Source organism: Homarus americanus, unplaced genomic scaffold (assembly GCF_018991925.1).
Source record: "Homarus americanus isolate GMGI-L3 unplaced genomic scaffold, GMGI_Hamer_2.0 scaffold25827, whole genome shotgun sequence".
Lineage (NCBI taxonomy): Eukaryota > Metazoa > Arthropoda > Malacostraca > Decapoda > Nephropidae > Homarus > Homarus americanus.
In genome coordinates this window covers 1,788,245-1,803,039 of record NW_024738300.1, presented here as the reverse complement: position 1 = coordinate 1,803,039, position 14,795 = coordinate 1,788,245, and the positions used below count along the sequence as shown (strand labels likewise).

Here is a 14,795-nt window from a genome sequence, read left to right as displayed (position 1 = left end):
AGGCCATATGCATACATATACACATAGTTCAGATTCATGTCGTTGATGTCACTGTTCATTGCCATGCAGGACAGAGGTTCGTACACAAAGAAATACATCATATTCATTGACAGTATATAAAGGTCAGAATCATGTGAAGGAACAACTATTGGCAAAGTCGCTGGCAGAGTAACGGATTGCGCCCGGCTGGCTACAATGTGTCAGAAACTACAAGGGAGGCTCGAGTCACTGTATGATCATTTGGGAGGAGTCTGAGAACTTGGGAACCTGCCACCGTGAGTATTTTTGATGATTTGCTGTCATTTGATATATTAAAATGATTAATGTCGGGTGTGTAATGTAAGCAAAACATATTTCAACTCTTAATTCATATGTACGATATAAATTTTGGTTAGGGAGACTACCATTGATAGGTGAGGAGGTCATTGGACGGGCTATGACCCAGTATTGGTAAATATTAACAATAAATGTGATTTTCACCCTCGTGTTCAATACTTCTCCTCATATAAATATGTTTTTAAATATAAAATTACCGTTATTTAAAACTTGAACAACATAAAGAAACACGAATAAGGAAATGAATGGGACATTATAATAATCATAAATTTAGGGTCCTCATCTTTCAAACAAGTAACTCTAAGATAATTTAGTGAAGCAAAAACCTTACACCCATCCTTCCCTTCCTCCTCTCATCAATTTCCCTGCTTTCTTCAATCACTTCCCTCTGTGATGATCAATTTGCATCGCATACCACTCCCCCACACCCCTAACCCCCCAACAAACAGCCCTCCGCCAAGCCGATCATTCCCCCCTCTTCACCCCATGTGACTTACCGTGTAGACTGAACCCGGCCAGGAACAGGGGTTAGGTGGTGGAGTGGATTATTGCTTTTGACCGTGACTGTACGTATGGCGAAGTTGCTGTCTTTTTGTACTGAAGTAGGTGTTTTGTGATTTGTTAGGGTTTGGTTGTATTTGTCATTCGAGTTCCCAATGTGTGACCTTTCTCTGTGAGATGGTCTGGCAATAGTTTTTGTCTGACTATTTGTGTTACGTCGTTGGCGTACTGTATGGTCAATGAGTCGGTGTGTATGGGGTCAGGCAGGTCATTTGTGTAAAGAATGTACAGTGTTGGGGAGAGGACTGATCCTCGTGCTGAGAGGTCTTATTATTAACTTTCAGGGGTTGTGGAGTAAGTATAAATACCCCTCCCTCCACAGAAAGTATGAAGTACGTATTTATGATGGTAAGTTCAGGTTTTGGAAGATCACTCTGGTAGAGAAGTTATGGGACAAAGTGGTGATTTGTACACTTTTTGGTGTACTATAGAGAGTTCTCTACTAACAATGCTCAACTTGCTATGCTCCTGCACTGCAAAAAAAATGGTATGAAAAGGATTAATTCAGTATTCCTAATGTGCTGTGTTCATGCCTATGGTTCCAGCTTTAACTTACTTTCTCTACATATTGTTATATAAGTATCAGTACATTTGAAACACTTAGGATGCTAAAGGTGAAGAGAAGACCTATGAAAATAACTTGGCACTGATCTTCACATTAGCGTTTGTACTGTAGGTGGTAACCCCATTTTCAACGGAGTATAACATGTTGCTTGACTCCTGACCGTTGAGCGTACACTCATATTTCCTTCTGACTTGGCAATAGTCCTTTTCCCACAAACACGTGTTCTGACTTCTCTTTCTAGCATGCCCACTCCCTTCACCAACACTCTAACGAACTCATTGTTACTTGAAATATTATTTTTTAAACATAAATAGCTCCAATAGCTTGCTGGCAAGCGTTGAACTGGCGTTGATTGCCTGTGAAAGAGAAGTCAAGAGTGTAATCCGTAGTACAATGGAATTACAAATTGACCATGATAGTTAGGAGAACATGCTGAAACTTTGAGGATATATAGAGGAGACCTTACTAACCTATATGCTAAAATTCACCCAAATCTGGTTGCTGGTTTTCTAGTTATAGTAAAAAAACGGAAGACATCTTTGATTTTGGCATATGATTTTTTTATTGCCGCTAGCAGGCGAACCAACTGACTTATCGAGTTAACTTTTTCTGTAAAATATTTTTCTTGTTGTGCTCTTTTAATGTTATCTCCTTTGATTAATACAAAATAAACCATTTAAAATTCTTCAGTAATAATGCAAAAATTTTATTTTATCACATATGCAAAAATTTAGATTCCCCATGACTTACTCTTTTGTTTAGGTTTAAATAGAAAATATAAGTTGTACAGCAATTCAGATTCAAACGAAATCATATAGTACTTCAGATTTTGGCCATGAACTACAATTCTATACCATACAACTAAAGAACCGAGATTCATCAATGATACAAGAAATCCAATAAAATTAGATAACATAAAAGTATCATATATGTTGCAAGAAGATCACCCTGTGGGTAGAAGGAATCCTGTTTTATTCTATGAATCCAAGGATTCAATAGAAAAAAAAACTTATTTGTGTAATTCAAGGAATCCCTAACTTTAATATCTCTGAAGGCTAGTACATTAAGGAAATTGTTAATATCATTTTCTACAAACAGTTGTGCGACAAAGTTCATTATTCGCAAGTTTAGGGATAATCCTAGTACCCCAGATCCACTACGTGACTAAGACAGATCACTTATAACCCTACCCCTTCATTTGTGGCCTCACTCTGCCACGATTCAGGTACTGGTGGCCAAAGTAATGTTGGTATGTTTTCTTTATGACATCGGTTGGTTTATAGCAGATCTGTGTTGAGAAGAGTGACTCATTCACCAAAACATATTCGCAGAATAAACATAGTTCTAAGAAGAGTGTTTTTCTTCAGTACATTATATACCTCAGTCAGGTGAGGTATATACTGTATAACTTCGACTGTCATAGTTTGCCCTCCTGGCACGGGTAACCACCTCCTGCATGCAATCGTCACGGTGATATTTCAGTCTGGAAATAAGTTGGTTTTTGACTGGACCACCCGGGGATCCGTGGTCAATAGTAATACTAAGGTGCACAAACATGTGACTCATGTAATATGTGAGAAAGTTTCAGGTCTCTAACTTTTCTGTTTAGAAGCTATGGCTGGATCAGACAAACACAGACACTTACAGAGATACCCGGGGTTCGTGATCAACAAAGTAATATATATATATATAGATATAACCTATCAAGCTACACGAGGTAACCTAACCTAACCTATTTCTAATCTAACCTTCTCAAGTGTAGGTTATGTTAGGTTAGGTTAACCTGTTTTCAATGTATTTTGCAAAATTACCAGTTACCGCCTGGGAAGATATTAGAAACATAATGTGTTGTCTAATGGTAGACCCTGCTGTCATATGACATCACACAAATTGTGACCAAGTCCCAGGTTGCTGATCTGACTTTCTGCCTCATTTACACACAATTACAGGGTCTCAATTGTTTCCCTAACTTTGACAACACAACATACATATATTGTTTCTTACTCTTAATCTTTTTTTTGTATTCATTTATGGTTCCTTATTATTATTATTATTATTATTATTATTATTATTATTATTATTATTATTATTATTATTATTATTATTATTATTACTAGTAGTAGTAGTAGTAATATAGGCTACTGAAAACCTAACCGAATTAAATTGTTGATATCTAAATTACTGTAAGCTCTATATTGCAACTTCTTTTAGGGGCGACTGTATACAGCAAGATGCCACAATATGTATATCATACTCCCTTTGACAGAACTGTGATGATGAGAACAAGAACATGCAGGAGACGGGCTTCGGCAGCAGACCGCGCTAGAATCGTGTGGTTATGGTTGATCGGTGTATCAGCAAGAGAAATTTCCCTTAAAACTCACATAAGTATTTCCACCATTTATCGGTGGATACATCAGTGGAAGAAAGCGGGAACGCTGGGCAGATCCGACTACAAAAATCCTTGTTATGTTCCCTGTGAAAGGAAACAGCAGCTAATATCTGCAACCACCAATATCTTTCACGACCAACAGCTATACTACATCCCCCAAGGATTTGACCGATACTTACACGGAGGCGTAATTGAAAACCTGATATAAATCTATGCTGATTTTTTTCCCAATATGAAGAGAAGCAGAAGTTAAAACAGGCCTTTATGAATTAAAAATAATATTAATGTGGATGGAATCTCGTTATCCAGAATATTATATGTTAAATGACCAACTAACTAGAGAAGTTATGGAGACGCAGAAATCAGAAAAATCTGTAAATTACACACCTTTAAGTTCCAGGATTATTAACCTTGTCTTAGGGCGTCGTCCAAATGGCTGATGAAAACCTGCTTATACTTTATCAGTCTTTTATAATAATTGTTTCTTCACAAAAGTCAACACACTCTTATTATTGTATACTGAATAGAAGCGATAACTGAGCACCAAGATCATTAAGAATGATCTGACGGCATTGACAAAACCAAGACGATGATGATCAACTATATTAAGTGTTGACAGAAATGGATATCATACATATATAACAAAAGTTTACAAACCGTCAGTGTTATTTTACTGAGATGTTGTGTGTGTATATTACTTGTTTCATTTTTACTCTTAGTCCTTCTCCAAGCGAATGATCGTTATAGATAGGAAAAACTTAATTGTCTTTTAGCACTGCGATGATAAGTGTTACTGAATATCTCTTCATAATATTCTTGATGAAAATAAATAAATACATGATAAAACTTTGGCTTTTATTCACCCAGCAAAGAACAGTTTGTATTGTATCTTTTCTATTAAACTTCTACAATTGCTGGCCAATTTTTGTTTTTCAAACTGTATATAAAACAAAAACTTCACTTCCCTCTGACTTTATGTTTCAAAACAGATGGTATCACCTTAGGAAAGACCTGGCTGTAGGGAGAATGGTTAAGTCTCTCAAGAATATATACAAAATGGGATTTGTAGACCGTTTCATTAAGTATACCAAGCGCGACACCTCTGGTCAAATTCCCTGTTGTAGCATATACCCAAACACTTAACTTGGCAAAAAAAAAAAATAAATAAATAAATAATGTAAAAAATAAATGTATGTGTGTGTACATAAGCGATAGTAGTAACGATGATCATTTCTTCGTGTTCCAAAGGAAAGATGGTGTCACTCGGGTGTCTTTTAGTGATACTGGTTGCTACGATGGTCAGCGCTCCTTCCGTAGATGGACACTTGGAGCAGGTGGGCGTGATGGTGGGTAAGGTAGTGGAGCACCATCTCCCCGGCTGTCACCTGGTTCTAATCACTACTTCACAACATTCACACGTATTCTCCAGCATCATCAGGTGAAACCAACGTTTTCTGCAATAGCATGGATAACTTATAGAGTTATTATCATGTAATTTGCTCAGGTAATATTCTTATGCAACATTAACCTCCTCTCTGCATCCTCTCTTTTAAGAAAGTGTGAGTGTGTTTGTATTTTAGCCTTGCCACTTGTCAATTATATCATTTCGTAAATTAGAATTAATATTTCAGCAAAAAAAAAAAAAAGGGGGGCATTCTACTCAGTGCATGGCATGGACATGTGATTTTTTTTCTAAGTTTTAGAGTAAACGAAGGGAACATATACTGTACTTAGCTTTATGAATTTATTGAAAATTTCCTTTGCTTTAAACAAAGTTCTTTAAAGTCATATTTAATAATTTATTCCGTTCATCATCATCTTTTCTTCTCTCGCGTGCTTTCTCTACAATACTGTCATCTCCCATTATGTCTCTTGTAGAAAGGAGTTCCTATAACAGAATCCATCTGTTAAAAACGCTAGAGTGAAGCGTGTGAGAGCAAATGTCTTTGTTCTCAGTTCGCAACACCCTTGTCGTTGTGTTGTATTAGTGGTCCTTCACATAATCATCTCCTCTTCGAATTTATCAATATAAACTTAACTCTTCATGCAACATGGGCCAGGATAAGGGAGCAATTGTAGTGTTCTTTCACATTTACCATCCACAGGTATGCAATAATGTATCCTTGTGTCCCTCAGACACCTGAGTGTGGACATGGAGGCTGGTCTGCTTGTTGAGGCGGTGTCTGCCCAGGACCACCTCCTCCAGGGGCTGTGGGGGGATGCCAGATTTACCTGTCGGGCACTCATCCTCGACTTCACCAACGAGAACAGCACCGACCTCGTTCTCAGGTACATAAGAACATAAGAACATAAGAAAATAAGGAGTCTGCAATAGGCCGGTTGGCCTGTGCATGGCAGCTCCTGTCGAGAGTTACTACCACTCTCTATCATCCCTGAATCTATCTAGACTCCTTTTAAAACATTCCAGCGTTCCAGCACTTACTACAAAGTTGTTGCTGAGCTTGTTCCACTCGTCCACCACCTATTTGTGAACCAGTTCCTTCCTATATCCCTCCTAAACCTAACCTAATCCAACTTAAATCCGTTGCTACGAGTTCTATCCTGCTCGGATATTATAAGAACTTTATATATATCGCCTTTATTGATTCCCTTCACCCACTTAAGTACTTCTATCATATCTCCCCGCACTCTTCGTCTTTCTAGGGAATGCAAGTTTAGTGTCTTTAACCTATCTTGATATGGAAGGTTTCTAAGTCCCGGAATCATTTTCGTCATTCTTCGCTGCACCGACTCCAGTGAATTGATATCCATTCTATAATAAGGGCACCAGAACTGAACCGCATAATCGAGGTGCGGTCTGACTAGCGCAAGATATAGTTGCAATAAAACCTCTGCACTCTTATTACTTACACTTCTAGATATAAAACCTAATACTCTGTTTGCCTTATTTCGAACAGTAACGCACTGTTTTCTAAGCCGTAGGTCCGGGCTTACAAGTACCCCTAAGTCTCTTTCACAAGTCGACTTCTCTAGGTTGATGTTGTTAAGGCTGTATACATTGACAGTATTTGTTCTTCCAATATTAAGTACGCTGCACTTGCTGGTGTTGAATTTCATTTGCCATTTTCTGATCGCTCCTGAAGTATATTTAAATCCTCATGGAGTGCATTTGCATCCTGCCCTGAATTAATCTGCCGCCCTATTTTGGTGTCATCCGCAAACTTGCTTATGTCACTACTGATCCTAGTATCTAGATCGTTTCTGTAGATTATTAACAAGAGTGGGCCTAGTACTGACCCCTGGGGAACCCCACTGGTTACACAACCCCACTCAGATTTAACACCATCTATGCTGACCCTCTATGTTCTATCGGTGAGCCATAATTTTATCCAATTTAAAACTTTCCCCTCGATACCATGAGCCTTAACTTTTCTCAGGAGCCTCTGATGCGGTACTCTGTCAAAGGCTTTTCTAAAGTCTAAGTAAATAACATCGTAATTATCGTCATTATCTACTACCTCGAAGACTTTCCAAAAAAACGTCAGCAGATTTGTTAGACAAGATTTTTCCTTTGTGAACCAATGTTGAAAGTCCAAGACTAATTTGATTTTCTCTAAATGCGTTCTGATGCTATTTGCTATAATTGATTCAAAAAATTTCCCCACTACAAACGTCAAACTGGTCGGCCGGTAATTTGACGCTGATGCTCTGTCTCCCTTTTTGAATATGGGTACTACATTTGCCTGTTTCCACAAGTCTGGCACAACTCCCCTGTGTAATGATTTTGTAAATAAATTTACGGAGGGGTCAGCTAATTTGTTCCTTACAGTCTTTGAAAACTCGAGGAAAAATTTCATCTGTCCCTGGGGATTTTGTCTTCTTTAATAAATTTATCTTCTTAAGAATATCTTCTTTTCTGATCGTTATATTCTTTAATTTCTCTTCTTCATTTCCCCTTAATATCAGTTCCACCTCTGGAATTTTCCCGTGAATTTTTTCTGTGAAAACTGATGAAAAGTAGCGGTTTAATGCTTTGCTTATTTCTCCACTGTCATCGATCACTTCCCCCCTCCATGACTTTAAAGGCCTAACTTTGTCCTTGACCTTTGTCCTATATACCTGGAAAAATCCCTTGGGATTCGCCTTGGATTCTCTTGCTATTTTGATTCCGCAGTCCCTCTTTGTCTTCCTTACATTTTTCTTAACATTCCTAGATAGTTCATTATACCTATTTCTGAGCTGCTGCTCCCCTCCTTTTAACGTCTTATAAATTCCTTTCTTTATTCCTATGTCATGTTTAAGTTTTCTGGTATCCACCTTGGCTCATTCTTATTTGACTGTTAAGGGGAGAAGAATTAGCAAAGTTGGAAATATTAGCACTAAATGTTCTATCGTGTAAAGGTATGAACACGAACCTGATGCAACATGTCAAATTTATCTCCTTATTACTATTTTTTTATCCAACGAACTAGAAACGTTTCATAGATTAGCTATAAATTCACCCCCGAAGAGATTTACGAGGTAATAGGATCACCCCGTGTGTGTGTGTGTGTGTGTGTGTGTCCATACCATCACTAATGAAGCATATCTTATCACTCTTGCTCTAAACTATGTTCGGTGTACAGTACTACAGTAAGCTTTTCCAAGGAAGAGGAAATAATTCCACTACAGTATCATGTGCCTCTTAGTTTCATAAACACTGACTCTTACCCAGGTTGGTGGAGGAAGCAGCTTTGAGAGAGAAGCCAGAGACGAGGGTGGTGGTGGTGGGTGGGATGGCAGGAGTGAAGGACGTCCTCCTCCACCATAGTCTCCGTAACACCATCCACGGCCTCTACCTGGCCCTCCACGAACTCACCCTCCACACCCCATCACGCACCGGCAATTCGCGCCTTAAGAAGGTCTTCCAACAGAGAGGTCAGAACGTTTTCATTTACATGATGTTTACTTGTATATATATATGTACATATATATATATATATATATATATATATATATATATATATATATTTATATATACATATATATATATATATATATATATATATATATATATATATACATATATATATACATATATATATACATATATATATATACATATATATACATATATATATATATATATATACATATATACATACATATATATATACATATATATATACATATATATACATGCTGATAACCACAAGGAAAGAAGAATACACGAAGTTCCCAAGCGCTTTCGTGTAATTCACGAAAGCGCTTGGGAACTTCGTGTTTTCTTCTTTCCTTGTGGTTATCAGCATATACCTAGATCACGCGCACCTATAGTGATTTACTTGCATATATATACATATATATATATACATATATATATACATATATATATATATATATATATATATATATATATATATATATATATATATATATATATATATATATATATTTCATGTAGATCCACAATGAAAACGTAGATAAGATAAATCTTGATAAAATCACACGGGAAAAGGAAACAACGGAGCACCTTAGCTTTCGTCTTTATTCAAGACATCTTCAGAGGCTGAAGATGTCTTGAATAAAGAGCTAAGGTGCTCCGTTGTTTCCTTTTCCCGTGTGATTTTATCAAGATATATATATATATATATATATATATATATATATATATATATATATATATATATATATATATATATATATATATATATATATGTGAATCAATGACATAATCTTTGTAATCACTTTTTGTTGCGAGTGTACATCAGGTGATGTATGAATCATTACGGAAGTCAGACCCCCATGCGCGATACTTTTTTTTTATGCTTGTACAAAGAGACGAGTGTCTGCCTCTTCATGGGCGCATGGAGTCAACTCTTCTTGAAGCGTATCATAGTTGCTAATGGCATCTTCTCTCTTTGTTACAATAATTGTGTATAGTGTAACAATTTCTCACATCTTGTCCGCAAGGAAGTGAAAAAGTTCAGTCTTAATATTGTCATCTATTAGAAAGCTTCTCCAGTGTGCTGGAGCTTTGCTAGTTTCTGTCGCCCTTCGTCTGGTACTCTGACCTCGCTTTGACCTTGTTTCAGCCTTTAAACTGTTCTTTTTATAGACATCAAACACAACATCCACCCTATTATAATTGGTATTGTAAGATTCCAATTTTGGAAGAACATCTCCACTGGCATATTCATTGAAAATCTTTGACGACTAGGAGGAAAGGCATTAATCATAGCTGAACCATCTATTATTATGGTGTCAACAGCTGGTTCTGTGTTTAGCTTAGTCAACTAACTCTGATTTTGACAGGTATGGAGTTGACTGCTGTCACTCAATGTTTGAAGAATTCTTGCAAATCACACTGGCTGGTCTAGTAAGAAATGAACCACCGTGAATAAATGACAATCACCCTTCAGGAACTTCTCCTTTGAACTATCAGCAACTTGTTCATGTTTGAAAACGTTTACCTTGTTTCCTTTGATTGGCTTGACGAAATAATTATTCTCATTCATTTCCAGCCCCTGCATAAATGCCTGTGTACCAACCATTTCAGTGAGAGTAGGATCAGCAATGTTCTTTGTGTGGTACAGCAAGAAATCATATGCAATTACTCTGAACACCTTCCATGAGATCACTGATATTTAGCCTGAACATATTTTATTCCATACCATAAACTACTTCCAGAAAAAAGTCCTTGATCATTTTCACCCATTAGCAGCAAGTTCTTCCTTAAAAACTATTATGCTATGCCCTCCAATCATTCATGAATATTCAACCTTTTCACTTTTAGTAGTTTATATAGTTTAATATAACTTCTATTTATTTTTCAGTCTATTCAATTGTACAATACAGAGCCACAAGGACCCCAAATTCTTTATTTTTGGCAATGTAAGAATACAATTCTCATTGCTGATTAAACACATTGCCAACTTACTGCGGAGTCCAGTTCTTCGCTCGGTCCATTCTCATATAAGTCCAAGACTTCTTCTTTGGCACTGACAGTAACGTGGTGTGTACCACTAAGGTACACGGGTCCTGTGCATTGAGTGAGAATAAATTTGAAATGCTGAACTCAACGAGTACCTGTAATGATCTGATAATGAGTTGCCTGAAAACAATGATGCTCACCTAGATATATTTCTTCTCCAAAAACCACTCAAGCTTTCGCTCCCCTGTCATACTTTCACCACTGTTTCCTTCATTATTTTCCTTCTACCATTATGTAGGTAGTAGGTATTAGGCAGCTACCAAACAGGGAGGAACTACCGCCTGGGAAGATATTGGAAACATAATGTGTTGTCTATGGTAGACCCTGCTACCACATGGCATCACGAAAATTGTGACCAAGTCCCAGGTTGCTGATCTGACTTTCTGCCTCATTTACACACAATTGCAGGGTCTCAATTGTTTTTCTTAGTATTGACAAAACAACAGTCATATATTGTTTCTCACTTGATTTTTTTTTTCATTTTGTATTTCTTTATTATTATTGTTATTATTATTATTATTATTATTATTATTATTATTATTATTATTATTATTATTATTATTATTATTATTATTATTATTATTATTATTATTATTATTACAATTTTCGCCAACAAGGCCCCAATGTGGGTCAGTGACCTGTCCCTGGGTGGGCTAATCCCCGTAAAAAAAAAAACTAAGTTTACTCCTCTAGAAATAGATTTCCTATTTCTTGCAACACAGTGCACAGTGATTTCACTTTATCAATGAACAACCTTTGAGTATGTTAGTTGCTCTTGGATCTTTTTTACCCGACAATGTATCATATCCTGCAACTAGACGATTAACTTCAGGTCCTGCCACCATCCATCGCCTAACTGGTGTTGGATCCTCTGTCAGGCCAATGGCTCCCCCAACACCGTTTAAGACTGCATTGTTTGGTTCATGCGCCTGGTTAATGGATAGTGAAGAGAAATACCTTTCTGATTTGTGGACAACAAAATTTAATTTGTGAAACTCCCTTGCTACTTCTGGGTGTTGTTGTTCTAAAGCGAGCATATCTCTGAGGTGAATAGGGAGCCAACGAGCATAGTTGACATCGTTGTTTACAAAAAAGTATGGTATAAGTTCTGACAAAACATCGCGATACATTAAAAAATTTGCTTCTCTGAATAATGGGAGTAGTATGAATATGGTCAACTCCATGTCAAGGACAAGGCTACAGAATTGAAAATGTGGACTTTCAGGATTACTTTTAGGACCAATATTCATCGCCATTGTGGTACAGAGCCGAGGGTTTATCCTTTTACCACTCTGTATCATATGTACTTTCCTGTATGGGATACAACTAAGTTCAAGCAATTGTTTGCCCTACACCTAGCCCGATCGTTCATCCAGTATCATTTAAGTCCCGTGCGATCTGTACACCATCCAGATGACTTTAACCTCATTATAATCGGCTCTCCTGCGCTGGCACATCCTGTCAATTCAGGTGCGGCTACTTAACCTTATTTGGGGCTAAGATGATAAAATTTGGGACACTAAGTACTTGTATATATACATATATATATACATATATATATATATATATATATATATATATATATATATATATATATATATATATATATATATATATATATATATATATATATATATATATATATATATATATACATATATATATATATATATATATAAATCTTTACTATGGCTTTTGTACGTAGCTGATACTGAACCCCGTGCTGAGTTTCACAGCAGTGTTGTCACCAGTGTGCCCTGGTAGTACATTGACATTCGCTCTTTATAAGCATGTTTCGTTTGAATGTTATCCATTTCAGAGTTTTCAACACAAAATTCAGATTCTATACACTCAAAACATGGAAATCAACACTAAAATCATTTGAATTGATGAACACAATAATTTTTAGCCCAAAAAGGAAATCTGAAATCCACATTTGGTGGCCATCTTGGAAACTGGCCGCTATCTAGGAATTTTTAATGTCCAATCAGATAGATTTGATAATTAACCCATATTGAATCTTCATGCCTTTTTCATATTTGTGTCACCATTTGCAAGATTCCCTAAACAAATTGCCACTTAGCCGCTCCGCATATATTCCTGTTTGCATACAACCAATTGATGAACAATAATTGAATTACTTGACTTTTTCTGTCCTTGCCGACTCTTAATCATAGTTCCAGGAATTCACAAAACGCCACTTTTTTTTTTCAAAGAAGCTCACACTAGATGAATTTATCACCAACCACTTAATTCCCATCTCAGTAAACCCAGTTAACCAAGATAGGATTATCTCACACAGTTCCCAGCTACAAAGTCACTCACTGGATATATGTGTGTGTGTGTGTGTGTGTGGGTGTGTGTGGAGATTCATGAATGCTAATTCCACTAGCGTAGGGGGTGAGGGGGGATGGCGGTCCGCCCCGGGCGGCACTTTTGGGGGGCGGCACTTTTGGGTCTGCTCATCACCCATATCTGCAGCTACTGGAGACGTTAATCCATCCCTTTGTATCGGCGGCAAGTTAATCCTTGTCGTGTCTGACCTAACACCTGACCCACATCATCACGGCCACGTCATGAGCTACACCCTTGCTATGCGGCCCCCCGCCACACACACAACCTGTAACCTGTTGAGGATTAAGGAAACAACTTCAAACAAGTACGCCAGTGAGCTCATGTGGTGTGGGTCAGATGTTAGGTCAGACACAACGAGGATTAACTTGCCGATGAGACAAAGGGAAGGATTAACGTCTCCAGTAGCTTCAAAACCATGCAGTCTCGGGTCATATCAGTTCATGTACAGCCGACCAATCCACCAGTTACAAGCAATTCACTTCAGTTCTGCACAAGTCTCCATCGTGACAAGACGAGGGGAGGCTAGACGACTTTTAAGTTCTCTTGTGTTTTCGATCCAGTTATTTACTTCGTTGGAAGACCTAATACTATAAGGTAAGAAATATTAAAGTATTGGTTAAAAAATATTAATGTGACTTTTGCTGCGGTACTGAGATTAAATATTAAGATTTTGTTTCACAGCATTGCGATTGTATACTAAGACACTATCCTCACTGGGGTACAGACAAAAGCCCCCCCGACAAAAGCCACCCAGACAAAAGCCCCCCAGACGAAAGCCACCCAGACAAAAGCCCCCTACTTTGATCGGGGTGGCTTTTGTCTGACAACAGTAAGGGCTTTCAAAAGTTACGGACATAATTAAATAGTTTGGTGAAGGATCACTAGATGCTGAATTGCCATACGACATTGAATTGAGGAGAGAAATGTTTTCTTCTCTAGACAGAGTGATCCAAGAAATAACTTTGAGATTTCAACAGCTTCATGAACTTGCTGAGAAATATGCCTTCCTTACCCCATTGAATCTTTTGGATGATAAATATGAGTGTCAAATAGATCACGATCACGACGACATTGATAAAGAGGAGTTCCTCGTTGAGAGAAAAAGACTTCAGCATTTTGTTGCTGTTGCTGCTATAACTATTAAAGACAGAATACAGACGTGGAAAGAAGGCCCCCTTGAACTTTTGCAGTTTATTCAAAAGTATAACCTTTGGAACTCGGTTCCAAATATAGTAATAATGCTGAGGATTTTCCTCACAATTGCTGTTAGTGTTGCTACCTGTGAGAGGAGTTTTTCGAAACTAAAACTGATCAAGAATGACTTAAGATCTATTATGAGCACCTTGCGGTTGAGAAATCTTGCCATACTGTCTATAGAGCGACAATTGACAGATGAAATAGTTTTTGACAATGTCATTGAAGAATTTGCCAACAAAAAAACAAGAAAAGTTACTTTGTAGAAAGTTGTAGTTTTAATTTCAGAAATAAAGATGGTCCTAATTTTTTACACTTTTTTACTTTTTTCCCTATCCTATATGTCGTTTTTGCTTTTTGTTTAACTGTTACTTATAAAGTTTAAGTATGTTTGGTGTGTATTTAAAGCATACTATATTTGAGTATGTGAAAGTACAGTAATATTATAATGGTACACA

At 37.1% G+C, this 14,795-nt stretch overlaps 1 protein-coding gene across 4 annotated transcripts in view; it reads left to right on the top strand.

The window, feature by feature from the left end:
- Nucleotides 1–14,795, top strand: part of LOC121873786 (probable glutamate receptor) — a 53,544-nt gene that overhangs the window by 22,705 nt on the left and 16,044 nt on the right. The window contains exons 1-3 of one of the 4 annotated variants that reach the window (XM_042377489.1): nt 5,106–5,292; nt 5,991–6,143; nt 8,530–8,732. The exons of the other annotated variants lie outside the window; for them this stretch is intronic. Coding sequence (XP_042233423.1) covers nt 5,108–5,292; nt 5,991–6,143; nt 8,530–8,732 — 541 coding nt within the window. The 5' untranslated portion in view covers nt 5,106–5,107. Of the gene's footprint in view, nt 1–5,105; nt 5,293–5,990; nt 6,144–8,529; nt 8,733–14,795 lie in introns of those variants that run through there. 4 annotated transcript variants of the gene reach the window in all.